Source organism: Phyllopteryx taeniolatus, chromosome 15 (assembly GCF_024500385.1).
Source record: "Phyllopteryx taeniolatus isolate TA_2022b chromosome 15, UOR_Ptae_1.2, whole genome shotgun sequence".
NCBI lineage: Eukaryota > Metazoa > Chordata > Actinopteri > Syngnathiformes > Syngnathidae > Phyllopteryx > Phyllopteryx taeniolatus.
The window spans coordinates 17,388,858-17,414,377 of record NC_084516.1 but is presented as its reverse complement, the minus strand read 5'-3'; the positions used below and the strand labels follow the sequence as shown (position 1 = coordinate 17,414,377).

Below are 25,520 nucleotides of genomic sequence, written 5' to 3'. Positions count from 1 at the left end.
AAGGGTGGCATGCCCTCTCCTGGTCGGGGATGAGATCCTGCCCCAAGTGGAGGAGTTCAAGTATCTTGGGGTCTTGTTCACGAGTAAGGGAAGAATGGAACGGGAGATCGACAGGCGGATCGGTGCAGCGTCTGCAGTGATGTGGACTTTGTATCGGTCCGTTGTGGTAAAGAAGGAGCTAAGCCGAAAGGCGACGCTCTCAATTTAACGGTCAATTTAACGGTCTCACCTATGGTCATGAGCTGTGGGTCCTGACCGAAAGAACAAGATCCCGGATACAAGCGGCCGAAATGAGTTTCCTACTCAGGGTGTCCGGGCTCTCCCTTAGAGAGAGGGTGAGAAGCTCGGTCATCCGGGAGGATCTCATAGTAGAGGTGCTGCTCCTCCACATTGAGAGGAGCCAGATGAGGTGGCTGGGGCATCTGATTCGGATGCCTCCCGTACGCCTCCCTGGTGAGGTGTTCCGGGCACGTCCCACCGGAAGGAGACCCCGGGGACGACCTAGGACACGCTGGAGAGACTACGTCCTTCGGCTGGCCTGGGAACGCCTCGGGATCCCCCCGGAAGAGCTGGATGAAGTGGCTGGGGAGAGGGAAGTCTGGGCGTCCCTGCTAAAGCTACTGCCCCCGCGACCCGACCCGGATAAGCGGTAGAAAATGGATGGATAGTTTATGGATGTTAATGTTAAATGTATTAAGCGACGTAGCGATGTTAGGGATTATGTCACAACACAGAATGAATTAACTTAAAATTAAATAAAAACAGAAAAATATTGTAGTTAATATTTTCATGGAAGATGCATTTGGGATTAGCCTTTGAAGTTGGTTATAGTGAAAAATGAGGTGAAACAGACAACGATTTTAGTCAATTCTTTTCCAGAATGAGAGTGCTTAAAGAGGAGGGTGCTATTCATGTGGCACAGCTTCAAGCAGGCATCAAGTGCAGGTGGAGATGGGCCTCACTCAAGTTGGAGGCCAAAACAAAAAAGCAAAGAAATGAGGCAAATTTAATTGTAATCTTAAATTTGTACATCCACATCTACTTGAGTGGTGTAAATAAGTTTTTCTGCGTGAAGAAAATTTGTAGATTTTGCCTTATTGTACTCGTCGGAGTCTTGCAGATTGCTTAATTTATGTTAAAATCAAAAAAATAACCTGCGGGGGATCCCCCAGACCCACCCCCTTACAATGTATTTTTAATTATTTTTATTTTTTTTTTGTCACCTTTTTCATGCCTTTGGTATTTGCATGTCTGAACTTAATGAAGGTTCCAGCCAAGTATTGCTGTACGTTTTTTGTTTTTGTTTTGTTAATTTGGTTCTGTTGCTTCAACACTTAATCTCCAGTGAATTCCATGCAATCGAACCAATTCTTTATGGTGCTGGTATTTTTATTATTATGTTCACTTTTCACTTCATCCACTATGTATACTCTGCACCGTAGGGAATATACTGTTATTTCCAAATAGCTGTACCCAAAATTGCTTTGGAAGAAATCTTGGAAATAGACCTAAATCCTAATGTGTCTAGTGTTTGCTTACTTATGACACTCGCTCTGATCTCTGCTTCATCTTTGAAATGCAAATTTAATTTAACTCAAAACCACATGGACTCATTACCTACACTTTGGTTGTTTTTTCTTCTTTTTGGGTTAGGTTTGTACATTTAGTTTCTACCTTGTTGCTATTTTGAGCAGATGTTTTACAATTTGAAAGAACAGATGGTCAGAGGACAACAGGTCACGAGTGGTATTAAATTATACTGATGATTAAGAAAATGTAAGAAACTCGAACAGGTAAATTTTAGTTATTCAATGGCCTGTCACTCATATTAATTACTAAGGCTGTCACAGTGCAGTGGGGGCTATTGTGCAGACCTGTTATCTGCTTTGGGCAGACACCAGTCATGTGATCACTGACAGGGTTTTTTCAGTGATGCTCCAAAAACAAAAAGGGTGCCTAAACCTCTGTTTTTTCACGTTTTTAACAATGAGTATGGAATTTTTACCTCTGTAGTTTCCCCCCGCAATATAATTAGTTCTCAGTACTTTTCAAACTAAATCTAATATAGAGCTATGTTTTGCCTTCAGCCTTCCTTTATCTGTAACGGAGAGTTTTGGTAACTTAGTGCTTATGAACACCCAATATTTCCTTTTTTATTTTAACACATACAGTGGGTACGGAAAGTATTCAGACCCCCTTAGAAATTTCACTCTTTGTTATATTGCAGCCATTTGTTAAAGTCATTTAAGTTCATTTTTGTTTCTCATTAATGTACACACAGCACCCCATATTGACAGAAAAAAAAACAGAATTGTTGAAATTTTTTCAGATTTATTAAAAAAAAAGAAAAACTGAAATCACACAGCCATAAGTATTCAGACCCTTTGCTGTGACACTCGTATTTAATTTGGGTACTGCCATTTCTTTTGATCATCCTTGAGATGGTTCTACATCTTCATTGGAGTCCAGCTGTGTTTGATTATACTGATTGGACTTGATAAGGAAAACCACACACTTGTCTATGTAAGACCTTACAGCTCACAGTGCATGTCAGCGCAAATGAGAATCATGAGGTCAAAGGAACTGCCTGAAGAGCACAGACACAGGAGTGTGACAAAGCACACATCTGGCCAAGGTTACAAAAAGATTTCTGCTGCACTTAAGGTTCTTAAGAGCACAGTGGCCTCCATAATCCTTAAATGGAAGCCGTTTGGGATGACCAGAACCCTTCCTAGAGCTGGCCGTCCAGCCAAACTGAACAATCGGGGGAGAAGAGCCTTGGTGAGAGAGGTAAAGAAGAACCCAAAGATCACTGTGGCTGAGTTCCATAGATTCAGTCGGGAGATGGGAGAAAGTTCTAGAAAGTCAGCTATCACTGCAGCCTTCCACCAGTCGGGGCTTTATGGCAGAGTGGCCTGACGGAAGATTCTCCTCAGAGCAAGACACATGAAAGCTCGCATGGAGTTTGCTAAAAAAAAATAAACATCTGACTCCAAGATGGTGAGAAATAAGATTCTTTGGTCTGATGAGGGCACGGTGGACGACTGGTTAGAGCGTCAGCCTCACAGTTCTGAGGACCGGGGTTCAATCCCCGGCCCCGCCTGTGTGGAGTTTGCATGTTCTCCCTGTGCCTGCGTGGGTTTTCTCCGTGCACTCCGGTTTCCTCCCACATACCAAAAACATGCATGGTAGGTTAAGTGAAAACTCTAAATTGCCCGTAGGTGTGAATGTGTGTGCGAATGGTTGTTTGTTTGTTTGTGCCCTGCGATTGGCTGGCAACCATTTCAGGTTGTACCCCGCCGCCTGCCCGATGATAGCTGGGATAGGCTCCAGCACGCCCGCAACCCGAGTGAGGAGAAGCGGCTCAGAAAATGGATGGATGGATGGATGGTCTGATGAGACAAAGATAGAACTTTTTGGCCTCAATTCTAAGTGGTATGTGTGGAGAAAACCAGGCACTGTTCATTACCTGTCCAATACAGTCCCAACAGGGAAGCATGGTGGTGGCAGCATGTGGGCGTGTTTTTCGCCGTTGCTGATGTCATAGGCTGTTTTGTACTCCTTGAACGCTGGCAGCTCGATCCATTCCACATGTCATTTCTGAATGTTACTCCGCGGCTGACTCATATGCGACTCCATTGGCCTGAGGTTCTACCTATGCGCTCGGGACCTGCTTTGGATACGTCACAGGACTTGACGAGACCAGAAAAAACACTTCCGCCACTTCTGCTGCTAAGAAGTAACGGTACTTTTACGGTTACAATGATCTAAATGTCGCTCGCTACTTTTATTTATCAATTATTGCTTATTTATCAACTATTTCGTGCGCGAGACTACGACGTCGACTTCCGCATTCGGCACTGTTTGCGCCAATCCAATTTAAGCGCAAATGACGTTTGTCTATTTCAGCAATCAAATGACACAAGAAAGTCACATGACCCAACACAACGTCTTCTATTGAGCTTCCTGGGCATGGGTATTAACACTAGATAAGCCAGCCCGGCTGATGGTCATGCCTACGTGGCAACCATGTTGGGAAGTTCATTGTTACCATGAAGGCAACGGCGTGCGACTCATGTTTACATTTAGACTAACAAAAACAACAGCTTTCATGTATTGTAGTATTTCTCTGGCACTGTCTGCCCAAACGTGGATATTTCAGCTCACTTATAACTTGAGAAAACACCATGCAGTAAATTGGAGATGTTTTTGTTGTTCTTTTTTTTTTTTTGTGCTATTGACTCAGTACTTCAGTAGTTATTTCACTGTGTACTTTTTACTCTTAAGTAATTTCTTGGAGGACTACTTTTTACTTTTACTTGAGTCACATATTGTCAAGTAACAGTACTATTACTTGAGTACAATATATGGCTACTCTACCCACCTCTGGAGCGGACATCCTCTATTGCTGTACATTTTTGATCATCCGATCAGCCAGTGTCATATTTGTTATACTGGTCTTTTGTATTTTCACGTTGAGGTGTTCCGGGTCGTGGCCCTGGTTGTGGTCACAGCTGAACCGCGAAGCACACGTAACATTGGTGACAAGAACAGATCCGCTAGTACATCTTGTATTAATTAGGAAACGATAGTGATAGTGAAAAATGAAGTGAAAAAGACTGATTTTAGGCATCAGGTGCAGGTGGAGATGGGCCTGGCTCAAGTTGGAGGCCAGAACAAAAAAAGCAAAGAAATTAGGCAAATTTAATTTTAATCTTAAATTTGTGCATGTACTTGAGTGGTGTAAATATTTTTTTCTGCGTGAAGATTTGTTGCTTTTGCCTTATTGTACTCGTCAGATTCTTTCAGATGGCTTAATTTATGTTAAAATAAAAAAAAACTCCCTGCGGGGGCCCGGGGGATCCCCCCAGACCCTCCCCCGACTATGTTTTTTTTTTTCATGCCTTTGGTGTTTGCATGTCTGTTAACAGTGACATCTAAAACAAACAAGGTATTTTATTGTGAAAAGGAATATTGTACAAATGCAAATCTGGGATTTACAACATAATATTCACAAATGTTTCGTTGTTTTTTGCATCAATAGTTAAAATGCTGTAACATTCTGTAAGCATTTAGTTCCGCTTTTAGTTTCAACATTTCATTGAAAACATGGTTACACAATTTTTATGGGACCCAGCAATGCTGTCAAGTTCACACTGTATCATGGTGGATTTTTTGTTGGTTTGTTTTTAGTTTAATCGCCTAATTCAACTTCTTAAACAGCTAACCTAAAATTCCAATGCAACATGCTGCCAATTTTTTTCTCTTGTGTTTGTTGTCACAGTTCTGTCGGGCCAATTATACATTACTCGTGCACTCACTGTAGTAGTCTCGCCACGCTGCACTATTTGCATATCTGTTGTTGACCAATACTTGCCACTCATGGCAGAGTAGCATCTGCACCACTTGCACACTGACTGAGGAGTGTCTGCAACATTTGCACATTCAACATTGTCCCAGATTATCGCGCGAGTAGTCGCTTTAAACTGCATACACTCCTTGAAGTCTCGGCGCCCTTTGCACAATGGTCATTACACCGGACTATTGCTATATTAGTCATTCAAACTGCTGTAAGTGCTAGAGGACTCTGCATCTTTTTGCACAATTGCCCAAAAAAAATTGTACCGGCATTACCAGATAACTAGCAACCCTTTATTGCTCAGTGACTGTTTTTCTCCATGTCTTTATGTCTCAAAAGTGTTCTCTGTCAATTGACTGTGTTGTCGTACTAGATCGGCTCCAACTACCGGAGACAAATTCCTTGTGTTTTTTGGACATACTTGGCAAAATAAAGATTATTCTGATTATGATATTGGCCACATTCTGACTCTTTGGTCAAATTTGGGATCAGCTCTTAGCTGTGACCATTCTGACTTTGTCATGAAATAAAGAGGGAATAAGCCCCTTCGATGAGTAAAAAAACAAAAAAAACAACTGATAATAGGATCCGCAAATAAAAATCTTGAACTGGCAATGGAAACAAAAGAGAACATGAGCTGAGAGATGAGCTTAAATTAGTTTTGCTTATATATTAGTATGCTTAAATAGCCAAAATAAAGTAACAGGAATTATTTTTTCTTTGTGTTCAACCTTAACTATTTGGCATTTAAAGTTTTTTTTTTTTTTACATTTGACATTTAAATGTCATCGTTTCCATTTTCCCTTGAGCCTCATGTAACGAGGAGATGGCAGCTCTGGCTGGAAGGATGAGCTCAGCAACTCATGGGCAGCAGGGGGAGCATGACTTTCCGTTGTATATTTTTTTAATTATTTGAATGCACTTACCCATATTATACTGATCAGCCATGACTAATGCTAGGCTTCTTCTTATCATAAGCAACTGTAACGTTATGCACAATTTGAACATTAACACTACACTTAATGTAAATGCGCCAAGTGTATAAAATTAGGCTCCAAACTTGTGAAACATCGAGATGTACTTCCAGCTGTTGGTTGCTGAGGGCGTGTCCGTAGAATGTGCTGAAAATACGCCTGGTGTCTTCGGTGCCTGGAATGGAGTGGGGCAAAAATGTATTTAGTCAGCCACCAATTGTGTAAGTTCTCCCACTTAAAAAGAAGAGAGAGGCCTGTAATTTTCATCATAGGTATACCTCACCTATCAGAGACAAAATGACAACAACAAAAATCCAGAAAATCACTGTCTGGTTTTTAGAGAATTTATTAGCAAATTATGGTGGAAAATAAGTACTTGGTCAATAACAAAAGTTAATCTCAATACTTTGTTATATACCCTTTGTTGGCAATGACAGAGGTCAAACGTTTTTGGTAAGTCTTCACAAGGTTTTCACACACTGTTGCTGGTATTTTGGCCAATTCTTCCATGCAGATCTCCTCTAGAGCTGTGATGTTTTGGGGCTGTCACTGGGCAACACAGACTTTCAATCCCTCCAAAGATTTTCTATGGGGTTGAGATCTGGAAACTGGCTAGGCCACTCCAGGACCTTGAAATGCTTCTTACGAAGCCACTCCTTTGTTGCCCGGGCAGTGTGTTTGGGATCATTGTCATGCCGAAAGACCCAGTGCTCATATGTTTTAGTATGCCAATCCCTCGTCAGTGTCCATTGTGTTTGCGCCGGTGGCTGCTTGGGTACACGTGAGTTGACTGTGCGGAAAACGTGCAACGTCACGTGACATCATTGCCCCAGACGGCTCCGTTTATAAATAGTTCGCCTTTTTCGATATTTTAGTGAGTCGTTGTGTGCATTTTAGTTATGGATAGTTAAGAATATAGTGTGTTTCGTCTGTTTTATTAGTCATAACTAAAACAAAGGCTGAAAATTCGTCTACACTTATGACATGCACCGTGACTGAATCAAGTGTCTTGGTTATTGACTTGCCTCATGTTCCCAAGCACTGTAGTTTGTTAATGATGAATATCTGTTGTAGTATATTATTATTATTATTCAAAAGCATATTAACCTTTGATTCTCATGAACAAAAAAGTAACTATTGTCAGATAAATCAAAGTACCTGTAATCTGACTACTCTAATATAAAAAGTAACCCGTTAGATTACTTCTGATGTCAGCGGAGCACATTTTTGGAGTAAGAATTGACTTTGTAAAGCGTTACTGGCATCACTGGTCACAAGTAAAAGCTTCTTGATACTCGCGTGGGCAGTGACCGCGCTGATGTCACTGCGGCTATCCCGCGCGCAGTTTGCCTTTATACTCCAGCGCAACCCACACGCGCAGTTTTGAAAATGTACTGCAGTTCTCCTCCGAGTCGGGGATGTCGCTACTAGGCTTTACACGATCAGAATTTTTGGGACCGATCACCGATCAGCAAGTTAAAAAAAAACAAAAAAAAAACGGTCACCGATCTGATCACAAGATGGAGCAATGTGTCCATTTACATGACTTGTTCATTTATTGTATATACTTGTGTACTGTATACTGTATCCATCCATTTTCTGTACAGCTTATCCTCACAAGGGTCGCGGGTGTGCTGGAGCCCATCCGTCCGTCCCAGCTCAAATTATTCTCTAGCATTTTAGACAAAAGTTAAAACACCAATGACCTCTAGGGGGCATTCAAGGATTGGCCACTGACATAAGTTTCGGTCAAATCAACATTACATGACAGAAATACAGGGTGCTAACTTACTGTAATTAAATTATTTTAATAAATACTGTTAATGACATGCTTACTCTAACTTTCTCACTGTCCCAGCTATATGGACGGGTGTTGTCCAGAATTTGAGTCTGTTTGACTTTTTAAATTTATTTATTCCCCCCCCCCCCGCTGCATTGCTTGAACTGCGGCATGCTCCTCGTGTACATTCTTCAGGAACTCGATCAAATTTGTTGTGTTGAAGCATTTTGATGACGTACTTCAGTTGTGCACAAACTGCAAATAACTTACGTGTTTGTCTGAGACACCGCAAAATAGTCCCACACCGACGACGTGTTTTTTTTCACCGACAAGATTGAAAAAACAGTACTGCGCAACAAGACATGTGACAAGGCTAAAAATAAACTAGCTTTTGGATTCATACGCGACGGCGACGCGGAGTTAAATGTCTTGTGCGGCGCTGATCGATGACGTCATTGATTGGATCGGCGACTTATGACATAAAAGCTGATCAGGCAATCAGCATGAAATGCTAATTATCGGCCGATACCGGTAACACCGATCAGATCGGCGTAAGGTCTAGTCGCTATGGCTCGCATTGGGTAGGAGGCCACAGGGTGGAGTTTCCTCTGCATTTTTTGGCCATTTCCGGTAGCTGTTTTTCCTTTCCTTTCCGTAACAAGGAACAAAGCAACAACAATGGCGACCGTGGAACAGTGTCTGCTAGAACAAATGGACCTAGATGACCAGATTATACGTTTAATTATGCTGCAAAATCGATCAAGAAGGCGGCGGTGTAGGTGGTATGTGGAACCGAGAGGAACGCTAAGTACGTCATCACAGTATGTGACTAAAACGGACCAATCACGAGAGATGATGTCCGCAGCATTCTACGCGCAGCAACATTTTTTGCCGTGTGCACGTCAAGTGACGCAGAGGGGCCGCGCAGGCCAATGCGTCGGTCACGTGATGCAATGCGGGTGTTGTCGGCCGCGCAAGCGCGGGAATATACTTACTGGCCCACGTGACCAAAACGCTCGCGCTGGAAGGGATACAGAGGAATTGCAACTTGCTACGGCGTACTACACCTGTCAGAGTGTCGATTTACAATCGATTGGGCAAGAAGTGCCTTGTTGTTCGCGCCACTCTCTGTCCCAGCAAATGCAGACCCATGAGCCGGAATCGGCTGCCAGTGGACCTCCACTTCGCGCAGCCCGCATCATGGTTCGTGTCGGCCGCCACCGGGAATCCATATGAGTCGGCTCTCCTCGTGCCGCCTCGTCGAAGAGACGATCTGGCGAAGCATATTCTCACAGTATCACTCATTAGTGGTGTGCAGTTGAGTGTGTATCTCAAGTCGAAAGTCATGGATCAATGAACATCACACAGAGAGAGAATAAAGATTCTGACTCCTGTTACAACATATCTGTCTGCTAATCCATCCCATTAATCCCAAAAAATGCAATAAGAAAATAGGGCCACTCTGTACAAATCCAACAACCAACATCAATCCAAAAATAAATCCCAGCTGACTTCGGGTGAAAGGCCGACTACACTCTGAACTGGTAGCCAGTCAGTCAGTCGCAGGGCACATATAGACACGAACAACCATTCGCACTCACATTCACAACTATGGGCAATTGAATCTTCAGTAAATCTACCATACATGCTTTTGGGATGTGGGAGGAAACCAGAGCACGGGGAGAACATGCAAACTTCACACAGGTGAGGCTGAATTTGAACCCTGGACCTCTGAACTTTGAGGCAGATGTGCTAACCAGTTGGCTACTGTGCCACCACAAATAAAAACATTCATTCAGCTTCCATTCCGCTTATCCACACTTGGGGCGCGGGCGTGCTGCAGCCTATCCCAGCTATCTTCGGGTGAGAGGTGGGGTACACCCTGAACTGGTTGCCAGCCAATCACAGGGCACATATAAACAAACAACCATTCACACTCACATTCACACCTACGGGCAATTTAGAGTCTTCAATTAACCTACCATGCATGTTTTTGGGATGTGAGAGGAAACCATAGTACCTGGAGAAAACCCACACAGGCACAGGGAGAACATGCAAACTCCACACAAGTGGGTCTGGCATTTGAACCCCGGTCCTCAGAACTGTGAGGTGGATTTGCTAACCAGTCGTCCACCGTGCCACCAAATAAAAACATATTCCAGAAAAAAAAATAATATTAAGAATAATAATAAAATAATACAAATAAATCATCTTAGAATATCACTTACCGGAGGAAAAGAAACTACCGGGTAAGTAGGAGTCCCATGATTATTTGGCACTTGGCTGTTTCAAAACCTGTGTTGGCTTTAAGAGCATAGATAATTTTACACTTGAGACAATATGAGTGCCGGGATCCACATCATGGAAAGAATGAGTCCCAACACGGGACTTTATCATTGCGGAATACAATACGGATTCAGTAATCCTAAACTATATCGTGGTTCTTGCTTTGCGGTCCCGCTATATTGCAGATTGCTATTACAGTTGCCACTCTATTTCTTATACTGTTTATACAATATTTTTGTGTTATCCATTGCTCTTGCTTTCTCTCAATATATTGTATGTGTTTAGGCCTGTCACGATTAGCAAAATTTTTTAGGATGATATATTTTCCCAAAAACTATCACGACAAACGATAGTATCTTGATGTTTTTCATGCCACTGATGTAATGATATTAGAGCATAATTAAGAACAATTATTTTTTAATTCTAAGAATAATGAACATTATCATTGTAAAGTAGAACAATAAATATCTTAAATATAAATAAAAGAGACTCAGGCCTTGTTCACAAAATTGCACTTGAACAGATATTAAAAATTTGGCACAGGGTAAAAAGTCATTAATGCCTTAACAGGCAATAGACTGCAAATTAAGTTTCCAGTTGTTTAAGAAAAGATGCAAAGTAACATTAATAACAACACAAGTAGATCAAAGCAACCTGTTTTGATTCAAGATTTGTTGTCTGCAGACTTTCTTTAAATGCTGCTTTGTCAACATGTTTAATGGCTGCATCGCTTACTGAGTATGCTATACTGTACAGAACCTTTCCCAAAAAGTAGAATATCATGGAAATGTTTATTTCCATAATTCCATTCAAAAAGTTAAACTTTCATAGATTGTAGATTCAGGGCCCAGAATTTAAACAAGTTCAATTTATTTGTTTATTTTTACATAATTTGGGCTTCCAGCTCATAAAACCCACAAAATCAGGAATTCAAAAAATTTTAATACTGTGAAGAAATCACCATTTACATTTTTTGGAGAAAAAAACATTAAATCAATCAAAATATGGTACTTTCAAAACGATATGTTAATCGTCAATTCTTGGTTGGGGATCCCTTTGCTTTAATCACTGCCTCAATGTGCCATGGCATTGACGCAATCAGCCTGTGGCATTGCCTAGGAGTTATGGCCCAGATTTCCTTGATACTTGCTGTCAGTTCTTTGTTTTTGGGTCTGATGCCCCTCATTTTCCCCTTGATAATACCCCATATATTCTCAATGGGGTTTCGATCTGACCTTTGGTTGGCCAGTCAAGCACTGTGATGGCATGGGGATCAAACCAGGTTTTGTTGCTGCTGGCGGTATGGGCAGGGGCCAGGTCCTCCTGGAAGATGAAATCTGCATATCCATACAGATCCTCAGCAGAAGGAATCATGAAGTCCTCTAAAACATTCTAGTACACTGTTGCAGAAAGCAGAGGTTACCAACACCTGCACTGGACTTTGCACCCCAAATCATGACTGACTGTGGATATTTCACACTGGACCTCATGCAGCTTGGGTTCTGTCCTTGATTCCCAAATAAAAGGCACACTTTCATCGGAAAAGATGACCTTGGACACCTGGACAACAGTCCAGTCCTTCTTCTCCTTGGCCCAGTTGAGATGCTTCCTCCGTTGGCTTAGGCTCAAAAGTGGCTTGACCCGTGGAAACCAACAGTTGTAACCCATCTCCTGGATGCGTCTGAATGTGGTGGTTTTTGAAGCGGACTCCTGCCTCATTCCACTCTTTCTGGATTTCTGCTAGGTTCTTGAATCTTCTCTGTTGGATAATCCGCTGAAGCCCACGGTCATCTCTTTTGCTGGTGCATCTTCTCCCATATTTTTGTCCTTCCACTAGACTAGCAGGTGCTCTGAGTTTAGTTGATGATGAGTGTGTGACACTGTTTAAAACATTTATGGCCTGCAAAATTAGTGCTGATTTCTTCAGTATTAAACATTTTTGAATTACTGATTTTGTGGGTTTCATGAGCTGGAAGTCCAAATTATGTAAAAATGAACAAATCAATAGTTGAAATTAGGTTTTACACGATCAGGATTTTTGGAGCCGATCTCCGATAAGCGAGTTAAAAAAAAAAACGTTAACCGATCACCGATCCGATAACAAGATGGAGCAATGTCTATTTAACTCATTCCATACTAATGCCGTCCAAAGACGTTATTAAGAATCCATCTTTTCCCTGCCAATGCCGTCTAAAGATGTCAATGGCGTTTTTTCAAAGGGGATGGGTGGGGGAGGGTCTTCTGCAATTTGTGTGATTGTCAAGCCACTGGATAAATGCAATGAGGAATGGCACCCTGTAGAGGGAAACAACGCCTTGAGGTGAATGTCCCTCCCTCAGAGAAAGAAGAACAAGGAGGTTGGGACGAGGAGACAATGAGAAGAAATAATGTATAGTGCAAACATAATGGCGGGAAAGAGAGAAGACAAAATAAAAAAATCTAAAAAAAAAAAGCTTTCAGTACTAGAAATTGATTGCGCCAAGGGAAGAAAAATATTTCTCCGACCGACAGGAATGACGCCTTAGATCATGCAGGGAAATAAAGGATCACGCTCCAAGCCGATCGCTTTGTTGCAAAGCTATCGCCCAAAATGACGGCCCATACATATGGCGAGATGCTCTCGGCCGCTTGCTAGCTGATCGTCTGCCGACCAGGATTTGAATATATGGGATCCGGAATCGTCAGTTGAGTGAACTCCCTCTGGAGAGCCTCGAAGCAGCCGAGCTTCATCCTGAGCTTCCTCCGACGAAGACCAAGGAAGACTAAGGTAACTCGTTTGCAGCTAGCGTTAGCTACATTTAGCGAGCAAACGCGCTCCTTCAATCCTGGTTACATAAAAAACTAGACTTTACACCGATCTGATCCGCCTTGATCGGTATCGGCCGATGATTAGTATTTTATGCTGATCGGCTTTGTCGTAATTCGCTGATCCGATCAATGACGTCATTGATCGGCTCCGTAAAAGACATTTACTCCGCGTCGCCATCGTGTACAGTATATTTGAATCCAAAAGCTACTTTATTTTTAGCCTTGTCGTGTCTTTCGACGTAGTACTGTAAATATGTGACCGCCAATAAAGTTATTAAAAAAAAAAAAAAAACGCTGGCGGTGTGGGACACAACAGACTACAAGACAAATTTGGTCTTTCACGATTGCACTATGCCAGACTACTGGAATAAAATGTTATATTCCAATACAACCGCATTCTGTTTTTTACGATCACTGGGCTTTATCTTGTCAACTCAAACGCAACCAGATACACTCGTTGCCACGACAACAACAATCAATCGCATCATGTGTATTATAAGAACTAAATGGGGGGGAAAAACGTGTGTTGGCGATCACCGGTGCTCGGGAGAGGACTTTAATTATAGGATTGCTTGAGGTATGTTCACGTACTTTTAATACGATACGGCTCGCAAGCAGGCAACAAAACGTTAGTGCTAGCACTAGCTTGCTAGGCTACATAACGGTTGTGCATAAACATGCCTGCGTTCTGTCAAATCATGCTCTAAAGTTCCGCTGTGTGTGAAGTAATTACAATAAATAATTTAATTACAGTAAGTTAGCACCCATTATTTATGTCATGTTGTAATGTTGGTTTGACCTGACTGATTAGAATACATGACCTGACAAGGCAGTGATTTTCAACCTTCATGGAGCCAAGGCACATATTTTACAATTTAAAGATCTCTCGGCATACCAACAGACAAAAATGTTACAAATAGTGGATACATTAATTACTGTATGTACTTTCTTCTAATAGAAGACCATTCATTTGTTCTGTCTGTCACTATGCCTCACTGGCATAAATAGATGAACAAAGATATATTTGTTGTAAATATAATTTTTTATTTAATTGCTATTAAGTAAATGAACAAGTCATTTAAATAGACACATTGCTCCATCTTGCGATCGGATCGTTTATCGTTTATCGGTTATCGTTTTTTTTATTAAACTCGCTGGTCGGTGATCGGCCCCAAAACTCCTGATCGTGTAAAGCCTAATAAAAACCTAATTTAGTCCCACTAGTTCACATTACAATGTAACATCTGTTATCAGTACTGATTTGAATTTTCCATTTACAGCTCATCCATCTTGCAGGAATCCAAGACTCGCGAGTCGAACGTCTTTTAGGATTGCGACGAAGAAAAGTGTATTTTTTTTAACCCTTGCAAAACACATCATCAATAAAAAGTATTCTCTAGTGATTGTATTTTTTAAAACTTACAGGTTATGCATCCAGCAGACGTTCGACTCCGATTCCAGTACGCAGACAAAAAAGGTAAGTGAAAGTTTTTTTTTTCTCCACGTCCCACAACAGCAATTTCAACAATGTATTTTTATAGTAATAGTTATATTTCTAAACTGCACAGGTTGTGCTTCAAACAGAAGTAGGGACTGGTTTCAAGGAGAATCATCACAACACAATATCCCATTCACTGCCACAGAAGAATAAAATCCAGATGTGGATAAAACTTTGCTAGATTTTATGTGTAAGGTAATAAAAACCTGGATTATTGAGCAAACGTTAGAGGAGGAGAATTTGGAGGAAGAAAGTGCAAGTGTGGGAGCCCCATTTGTTAATGCATTTTTGTCCAATGTAAATTCTGTAAATATTTATACTTGTAAATAAATTATTTTTCTGTCAAATGTACTTTCTCAGTGTTGTTTTATGTTCAGATGTTTGAGATTTTCACTAAAGAAAAAAAATATTGGTGTCAAAGTCCTTGTTTCTGCTTTCACAAAAAGGCTGTTTTCTAATTTTTTTCCCTCCAGAAACAGATTTGGCTGAAAGTCGCCTATATTTGACTGCTGATTACTAAAGAACGTTACAAGCTCGAGACAAACTTTTTTTCCGATGGAAAAAGAGAGTCTGATCTTTCTTTTGGTGATTTTGGTGTTTACATCGTCATAGTACACAATATTCTGCTTGAAAATGACTGGCAGTCTGGAGGTTTCCCTGCTCAGGAAACGGCTGGCAGTGAATGAGTTAAATGAATTGTTCATTTACTGTATATACTTGTGTACTTAATTGCTCCCAAAATTAGATTTACAATAAATGTATCTTTGTTAATATAAACATTAAACATTGTAATGTGAACTAGTGGAACTAAATTAGGTTTTTATTAGGCTTTACACGATCAGGATTTTTGGGGCCAATCACCGATCAGCTAGTTTATTTATTTATTTTTATTTTTAATTTTTTTGGTTTTGTTCGGCTGTTAGGTCAAGCAGAATGGAAAATCTGTATCCCTTTTATGCTGAAACAGTTTTACTGTCACAGTGGAGTTTTTAAACTTCCGCTGTGGTATTATAATTAATAATTTATTGAGAATCAGACTTGATCAGTCGAACAGAACAAAGTTTCTAGAAGGGAGAAAGAAACAAAGACAAACCACTAATTGTAAACAGGATGAGTGAAGTAAATCATTACATTATCTACAACAATGAAACGTTAAATATGAGTGTTGCATGGGGCTGTAGTTCTACACCCTGTGAGGGAAGGGTAGGACAAGATAGAACAGGACAAGGACAGGAGAAGAAGCATGCAGGACCATAATTATCCTATATCCATAATTGCTGCTGAAATAATGCAAATGTCCCCATTGTGGGGCTAATAAAGGTTATCTTATCTTATATTGCAAATATTTATTAATAATAATTACATACTTTTAACTTGCCAACGTTCTGAAGTGACTTGCAGTGACACTTACAGTGTCGTACTAATTCATTTCCGTTCATACGCAAAAAATTATATTTACAATAAATATATCTTTGTTAATCTATTCATGCCTGTGAGGCATTGTGACAGACAGAACAAATGAATGGTCTTCTATTAGATGGCAGGAAGTACATACAGTAATTAATGTATCCACTTTTTGTGACAGTTTTGCTTGTTGGTGTCCCGTGTGATTTTTCAATTGTAAAATATTTGCCTTGGCTCCATAAAGGTTGTAAATCACTGCTCTAGTCAGATCATGTATTCTAATCAGTCAGGTCAAACCAACATTACAACATGACGGAAATAATGGGTGCTAACTTACTGTAATTAAATTACTACACACGCACCAAAACTTTAGAGCATGATTCGACAGAACGCCTGCATGTTTGCTTACAAACGTTAGTGCTAGCAGTAGCTTGCTAGACTACATAAAGTTTTGTTGCCTGCTTGCGAGCGGTATCGTATTAAAAGTACGTGAACATACCTCAAGCAAGCCTTAAACGAACGTCCTCTCCTGAGCACCGGTGACCACCAACACGTTTTTCCCCATTTTGTTGTTATAAACACACGGCGCGAACCATTATTGTTGTCGTCGCCATGGTAACAAGTGTATCCGGTTGCGTTTGAGTTGACAAGATGAAGCCCAGTGATCATAAAAAAACGGGATGCCGTGGTATCGAAATACAAGATTTTATTGCACTAGTCTGACAGTGCAATCGTGAAAGACCAAATCTGTCTTGTAGTCTGATCCACGCATTACGTGTTGTCTGTCTCAAGTCGTGTCGTCTGCCCCACACCACCATGTTTTTTTTTTTTTAAATAACTTTATTGGTGGTCAGATATTTACAGTACTATGTCAAAAGATACGCGACAAGACTAAACATTTAAAAAATTGGATTCAAATATAATTTAGGCGGCACGGTGGCCGACTGGTTAGAGCGTCAGCCTCACAGTTCTGAGGGCGGGGTTCAATCTCCGGTCCCGCCTGTGTGGAGTTTGCATCTTCTCCCCGTGCCTGCGTGGGTTTTCTCCGGGCACTCCGGTTTCCTCCCACATCCCAAAAAAACATACATGGTAGGTTGATTGACAACTTTAAATTGCCCGTAGGTGTAAATGTGAGTGCGACTGGTTGTTTGTTTATATGTGCCCTGCGATTGGCTGGCGACCAGTTCAGGGTGTACCCCGCCTCCTGCCCGATGATAGATGGGATAGGCTCCAGCACGCCCGCGACCCTAGTGAGGAGAAGCGGCTCTGAAAATGGATGGATGGATGGATATAATGTACACGACAGCGACGTGGAGTAAATGTTTTTTGCGGAGCCGATCAATGACATAATTAATCGGATCGGCGAATTATAACATTAAAGTCGATTGTAAATCTAATTTTTTTGAGCAATTAAGTACACAAGTATATACAATAAATGAGTAGGTCATTTAAATAGACACATATCGTTATCGTTTTTTTAAACTGTGATCGGCCCCAAAAATCCTGATCGTGTAAAGCCTAAAAATAATAAACGTCCACAAAGGACACCGCGTCTGAACCGGAAATTAATTAGTACAACACTGCAAGTCACTGCAGAACGTTGGCAAGTTAAAAGTATATAATTATTATTGAAATATTTGCAATATAAGATAAGATAACCTTTATTAGCCCCACAATGGGGACATTTGCATTATTTCAGCAGCAATTATGGATATAGGAAATATGTTATATAAATAGCATGTAAGAGAAGACGTACAAGTACATTGCACAAAATAGAAACCAAAACTATTGTCCATAAATAAACTATCCAATTCATTCTATCGGCATTGTTATGAGTTTGTTTGCAAAATAGAGTGCTGACTTTTAATTTTGATGTGTGAGATCTGATTAATCTCTTTTAATAGACTTTTTTGGTCGTTACCAAGGTTGAAAACAGAATTGGCAAAATGCGAATTAATTCATACAGATATTTTTTATGATGGAACGTCAAAATCTTATATACTGTTACTTTGATTGAGGCTGCAACTGCGTCCGCCATTACAAGGTTGATGTAATATAAACATTAATATGACTATTGAAGCCATCATTTCTTAACAATGATGATTAATACTGTCACAAGGTAATATTCTTGACAAAGTTTTGAAAATATGGAAATTCAGACAAATTGTTCTAAAAGTGAATTTTTATAGGTTGGAAGCTCTGCGAAAGTCAATCGAGAAGGACTTGGCCAGCAAGAAAAAGAGAGGTTTTTTGGTTGTCCTATGCTCGCCTGTTGGCTCCACCTGTACCGTGAGCTTTCCCACAATATTGCAATAATTATTGTACCGTGAGATTAATACCGTGAACAAAACGAACCGTGGGGTATAGATATCATTACATCCCTAGTGGCTACACAAGTTTTAACTTCTGCCATCTAACAGGAAAGCATTTAATTATTCTGCCTTTCACAAGATAACACTGGCATAGATACAACCCCAATTCCAATGAAGTTGGGACGTTGTGTTAAACATATATAAAAACAGAATACAATGATTTACATATCATATTCAACCTATATTTAATTAAATACACCACAAAGACAAGATATTTAATGTTCAAACTGATAAACTTTATTGTTGTGAGCAAATAATCATTAACTTAGAATTTTATGGCTGCAACATGTTCCAAAAAAGCTGGGACAGGGTCATGTTTACCAATGTGTTACATCACCTTTTAACAACATTCAATAAACGTTTGGGAACTCAGGGCACTAATTGTTGAAGCTTTCCCATTCTTGCTTGATGTACAGCTTCAGCTGTTCAACAGTCCGGGGTCTCTGTTGTCGTATTTTACGCTTCATAATGCGCCGCACATATTCAATGGGAGACAGGTCTGGACTGCAGGCAGGCCAGTCTAGTACCCGCACTCTTCTACTACAAAGCCACGCTGTTGTAACGTGCAGAATGTGGTTTGGCATTGTCTTGTTGAAATAAGCAGGGGCGTCCATGAAAAAGAGATTGCTTTGATTGCAGCATATTTTTCTCCAAAACCTGTATGTACCTTTCAGCATTAATGGTGCCTTCACAGATGTGTAAGTTACCCATGCCATTGGCACTAACACAGCCCCATACCATCACAGATGCTGGCTTTTGAACTTTGCCCTGAGGACGCAACGTCCACAATTTCCCAAAACAATTTGAAAGGTGGACTCGTCGGACCACAGAACACTTTTCCACTTTGCGTCAGTCCATCTTAGATGAGCTCGGGCCAAGTGAAGCCGGCGTCTTGTTGATAAATGGCTTTTGCTTTGCATAGTAGAGTTTCAAGTTGCACTTACGGATGTAGGGCCGAACTGTACTTACTGACATTGGTTTTCTGGAGTGTTCCTGAGCCCATGTGGTGATATCCTTTACACATTGATGTCGGTTTTTGATGCAGTGCCGCCTGAGGGATCAAAGGTCACGGGCATTCAATGTTGGTTTTCGGCCTTTGCCGCTTACATACAGTAATTTCTCCAGGTTTTCTGAACCTTTTGATAATATTATGGACCGTAGATGATGAAATCCCTAAATTCCTTGCAATTGTATGTTGAGGAACATTTTCCTTAAACTGTTCGACTATTTTCTCATGCACTTGTTCACAAAGAGGTGAACCACACCCCAGCTTTGCTTGTTAATGACTGAGCAATTAAAGGAAGTTCCTTTTATACTCAATCATGGCACCCACCTGTTCCCAATTAGCCTCTTCACCTGTGGGATGTTCCAAACAGGTGTTTGATGAGCATTCCTCAACTTTCTTTTTTGCTACCTGTCCCAGCTTTTTTGGAACGTGTTGCAGCCATAAAATTCTAAGTAAATGATTATTTGCTAAAAACAATAAAGTTTATCAGTTTGAACATTAAATATCTTGTCCTTGTAGTTTATTCAATTAAATATAGGTTGAACAGGATTTGCAAATCATTGTATTCTGTATGTGTTAATGTTTAATACAACGTCCCAACTTCACTGGAATTGGGGTTGTAGATGGATGAACAAAGATATATTTTTAATGAATGAATAATTTCCTGCAGCACCCCTGATGATCTTTCACAGCATACTATAGTGCCACGGCACCCTGGTTGGGAATCACTAATCTACATTAGGCTACTTTTAAGAGCCGTCCTTGAAACCAAAGCATCACTCGGTAGAACGCAAACATCAACCAAGGCCAAACAATTCTATTTTAGATCAGCACCTTTATAGATAACCACATCCTGTCTATGCTTGCATTTTCCCATTAAGAGTCATGGATTATTCACTGAAAAATTGAGGAAAAAGGCATTTTTATTCATTCACATCTCATTAACAAAAGAGGGGGAGGAATGCTATCTGGATCTGCACAAAAACAGAACAGGTTCTTTTCATTCAACAATTTATTTTAACGTGGCTTGTTGCCAATGCCCTTTCATAGTCTCACCTAAGGTAACTATTACATCATTATGTTGCCTCATTTTATTAATGTAGGACTTTGTGTGCTTCGCTGTCATTAATCATACAGAAGTTCAGGGTCAGAGAAGGCGGAGTCATGAGTGCACAACAGTCACCCAATCCAGGCACGGAGCTGGTGAGCGGTGGGAGCAACGGTCCCCCTTCCACTTCTGCAGTAGTCAGCCAGGATGCCGTTGTCAGCCAGGACGCCAGCTCGTCTCCTGTCATGATCAAGAAGGAACCAGGCACCACGGAGACGAGCAATGGCACATTTGGTGACACCAATCCGGCGGAGATCTGCGTCGTCATCGGAGGAAACGACGGCAAAGCGAGCGGAGGCGGATCTCGCAGAGGCCAGACCGAGGGTATGTTCGCCCTTGGTACTCCTCCTCCAACCAAGAGCACAGACTCATGCATAGGTGTGTGACCACATGGATACATATTGTACACACATTAAAAATCCCAATTAGTTAAGTATATACTTGTGTACTTAATTGCTCAAGGTTTTCCAAACTGAGGGGCAGGACCTGAAATGGGTTACAGGTAAATTTTTATTGGGTCCCTGACATGTCTGTTCTTTAATGTACAGTAGACTGTTGTTATTGTATCAAGTGGTATATTTTCGTCTGTGAAGCTTTTAGCTTCAATGAAAAGGTGACTGGTCTATTTTGTTGAAAGTACAAGCGAAGGCAATATAGCCTTCATTTTTTTCATACATTTTATCGAATCGTTTAAAAACTTAGTGACCATATAGCAGTAAAATGACAAGATTTCCCCCAAAATCAAATGATGGGTTCTGGAGAAATTGAGTTTTTTTGTGCCGGGGGGGAAAAAAAAGTATTTTTGGGGAATGTATGTGTGTGCTATCGCCTGCTCAAAAATGCCTTTTCATTAGAGTAAAACAGTCTAACTTGATTATTTCTCAACATATCTCTTCAACCCTTGCATTTTGTCTGCTACTTGAGGAACTCACTTGATTAGTTTTTGGTGTGGCACAAACCATGTCGAATCATACATCAAATAAAAGGGTGTGATGAAGGCTTACTACTGTAGATCTGTAATTGTTTTTGCACCATTCACTCGTACGATGACGCAATGACCGTGATACACTTATTTGCTTAGAAAAGGTCACCAAAAACCGCTGCTCATTAAATTGTGTATTTTAGTGCTAAAACTAGCGCCTAGTATAGAGTCAGTCGCAGGTTGTTTTTTCGTTGTTGTTGCGGCCTAAAACGCCTGGTTTCCTAGCAGCATTTTGCAAAAATTGTGATAAATGTAGTAGTAGTAACGAATCGTATCAAAACCGAAAATCACGATACTTTAAGACACAAAGCTGTGTGGCCTCTGAAGTGGCAGAACTGGCTCTCACTTCTTTAAACTGCCAGAATGTGTGCTTCCATTCCAGATCCAAACATAGGAGCTCACAGTGGTACCAAACGTAATATAATAATAATAATTATTATTATTTCAATGTAATTTTTAAAAACATAAGCTTAGATTGAAAATATTTCTTCAGACTAGTCATCCTGTAAGTGCGTCAAAAAAACTTTCAAGTCACGGACAATACTAGGGCTGTCACTATAAAATCTTTTCAGAATCGATTCTCCGATTGATCATTGGTCAAATAATCACCCCCTACACCCAGTATCATTTATTTATTTTTTTACTACTTACATGCATTTTATTCTCATTTATGTGGGATGGACTTTGATCCTTAAACTCCATATGTTGGTACTGAGTGTATGATATAAATATGGTGTACAGAATTTGACACAGCTAAACACTAAACGGTAGCATTAACGCACTAGTGATTACCATTAGAGGTTAAAAAAAATGCTAACTTCCATTCAGCTCAATCATATATGATGTTATACTGTATGTACATTACACATCTACACGTCTTCTTAAAAGAATCACGTACAGACGCTCCGCTGTCATTTTGGGCAAAGTTTATCAGTGGCTCATTACTGTGTCCGTCTGCAATAAATGTCTGTGTGAAACATTGGTTCCGCCGGCGCAAACATGGTTCGGGCGGACCTTTTCTTTTATTGGTCCGGCAGAGCTTCAAAGCAGAAATTTTGCATCGACCTATTGTTTATGTCGACTTAGCTGAGTTATTCGATTTTCTTTATTCTTTTTTCCAACGCTAAACGCATCCAACATGTTAATGCACTTTCAAAGACACCATCCCAAAAATAATGTAACTCATTTCCTGCCAATGCCATCCAGAGACGTCATTCAGAATCCATCTATTCCCTGCCAATGCCGTCTAAAGACATCAATGGCGTTTTTTAACGGGGATGGGTATTGGAGGATCTTGTGCAGTTTGTGTGATTGTCAAGCCTCTGAATAACTGCAATGAGGAATGGCACCTTGTAGAGGGCAACAATGCCTTTGTTGCAAAGCTATCCCCCAGAATGCCGGGCCATACATATGGTGAGATGCTCTCGGCCGCTTGCTAGCTGATCGTCATATAATATTGTCATAAATAAATTCTAAAACACATCAAAATTTCATGTGTGTGTAATATTCATTATTAATGTCTTAATATATAATATAATATTCTTATGAATTTCAGTGTTCGCGCGGCCCGTTTGCCACCTCGCCAATGGCTAATTGAAACAGGATGTAGTGAAGCGGATATTGCCCACATTCGTCACACTAGTGAATCAAAATTGCCTGTGTCAAAACTGAAAAGCCCGCTGCCTTGTGTGAACGGTGTTAATGGTTTAGTTTGCCCCCCTCTTCGTAAAATGCTTCAATCCGCCGTCCAGTCGCTGCTTGCTAAGCAGTCGGGCTCACAGGCTTTACCAAGTTTGAATTTGAGAAAATTCTATAAGCTATAAATTCCATAAGATCCTTCTTGAGGATTATCAAATAAGTGAATCAATTTAACACTTTTACTGTAATTAAGAACATTAATCAACATTTAATATAGTCATTTCAACTGCTTTTATGCACATCTTGATGAAGTGTCACTCCACTCGACAGTGGGTACAGAAAGTATTCAGACGCCCTTAAATGTTTCATTCTTTTTTTATATTGCAGCCATTTGCTAAAATCATTTAAGTTCATTTTTCCACATTAATGTATACACAGCACCCATATTGACAGGAAAAAAAACGGAATTGTTGAAATTTTTTCAATTTATTAAAAAAGAAAAACTGAAATATCACACAGCCGTAAGTATTCAGACCCTTTGCTCAGTATTTAGTAGAAGCACCTTTTTGAGCTACTATAGCCATGAGTATTTTTGGGAATGATGCAACAAGTTCTTCACAGCTGGATTTGGGGATCCTCTGCCATTCCGCCTTGCAGATCCTCTCCAGTTCTGTCAGGTTGGATGGCAAACGTTGGTGGGCAGCCATTTCCAGGTCTTTCCAGAGATGCTCAATTGGGTTGAAGTCAGGGCTCTTTCTGGGCCATTCAAAAACTGTCACGGAGTTTTTCTGAAGCCACTCCTTCGGTATTTCTTCTGTGTGCTTAGTTAGGGTCATTGTCTTTCTTGAAGGTGAACCTTCGGCCCAGTCTGAGGATCTGAGCACTCTGGAGAATGTTTTCATCCAGGATATCCCTGTACTTGGCCGCATTCATCTTTCCCTCGATTGCAAACAGTCGTCCTGTCCCTGCAGCTGAAAAACACCCTCACAGCATGATGCTGCCACTACCATGCTTCACTGTTGGGACTGTATTGGACAGGTGATGAGCAGTGCCTGGTTTTCTCCACACATGCCACTTAGAATTAAGGCCGACAATTTCTATCTTGATCTCATTAGACCAGAGAATCTTATTTCTCACCATCTTGGAGTCCTTCAGGTGTTTTTTTAGCAAACTCCATGCAGGCTTTCATGTGTCTTGCACTGAGAAGAGGCTTCCGTCGAGCTACTCTGCCATAAAGCCCCGACTGGTGGAGGGCTGCAGTGATGGCTGACTTTCTAGAACTTTCGCCCATCTCCCGACTGCATCTCTGGAGCTCAGCCATAGTGATCTTTGGGTTCTTCTTTACCTCTCTCACCCAAGCCTCTTCTCCCCCAATTGCTCAGTTTGGCCGGACGGCCAGCTCTAGGAAGGGTTTCCTAATCAAGTCCAATCAGTATAATCAAACACAGCTGGATTCCAATGAAGGTGTAGAACCATCTTAAGGATGATAAGAAGAAATGGACAGCACCCAAGTTAAATAGGAGTGTCACAGCAAAGGGTCTGAATACTTATGGCTGTGTCATATTTCAGTTTTTCTTTTTTAATAAATCCGCAAACATTTCAACAATTCCTTTTTTTTCTGTCAATATGGGGTGCTGTGTGGACATTGAGGAAAAAAATTAACTTAAAAGATTTTGACAAATGGCTGCAATATAACAAAGAGTGAAAATTTAAAGGGGTCTGAAAACTTTCCCTACCCACTGTATATTCGGCTGACACTGACAAGTGCTACTGCTGCTGACAGTATACAGTGTTACTTTTTTACAAGGCATGAATTAAAATCAGTAAGTTAATATTCTACTGTGATTGAAAATTGGTGTTTTTACAATTCATAGTCAAGTAAAGATTTTTTTCTTTATATCAATTTAGGCTTGGCTTACAGGAAAGAGTTCTTTGTTGGATATATTCAATCTTCAATTGTGACTGCACAAACAAGTTGCCACGTAGCTGTAGATGAGTCCAATCGTAATCAGCTGGCAAGTCTTACTACAGCTAGTCAGTGGAATTTTGCTTATCTGGAGGGTAAGCTGTGGAGAAAAAAACTTGGCGTGCTAGAAAAAAAACTGACTGCAATTTTAGAATCAACATGCCAATTTAAGTTTTAATCGGCATAAAAATCTAACTCAACAAAAAAAAAAAAATTAAAATTGTTCCCCAGTGATCAGAGATGGGGTGCATGAGTATCTTTTTAATGATGGTACTGACTCAGACAGGCAGTGGAAAGAAAAACACACTAAGCTCCTAAAAACAAAAACAAAAATCACAA

At 40.6% G+C, this 25,520-nt stretch overlaps 1 protein-coding gene across 9 annotated transcripts in view; it reads left to right on the top strand.

The window, feature by feature from the left end:
• znf618 (zinc finger protein 618) overlaps positions 1 to 25,520 on the top strand; it is an 85,358-nt gene that overhangs the window by 11,807 nt on the left and 48,031 nt on the right. For 3 of the 9 annotated variants that reach the window (XM_061799078.1, XM_061799082.1, XM_061799080.1), the window contains exons 2-3: positions 14,488 to 14,684; positions 20,625 to 20,973. In XM_061799078.1, coding sequence (XP_061655062.1) covers positions 14,488 to 14,684; positions 20,625 to 20,973 — 546 coding nt within the window. The other 6 variants (XM_061799086.1, XM_061799087.1, XM_061799085.1 and 3 more) reach the window with 6 other exon arrangements.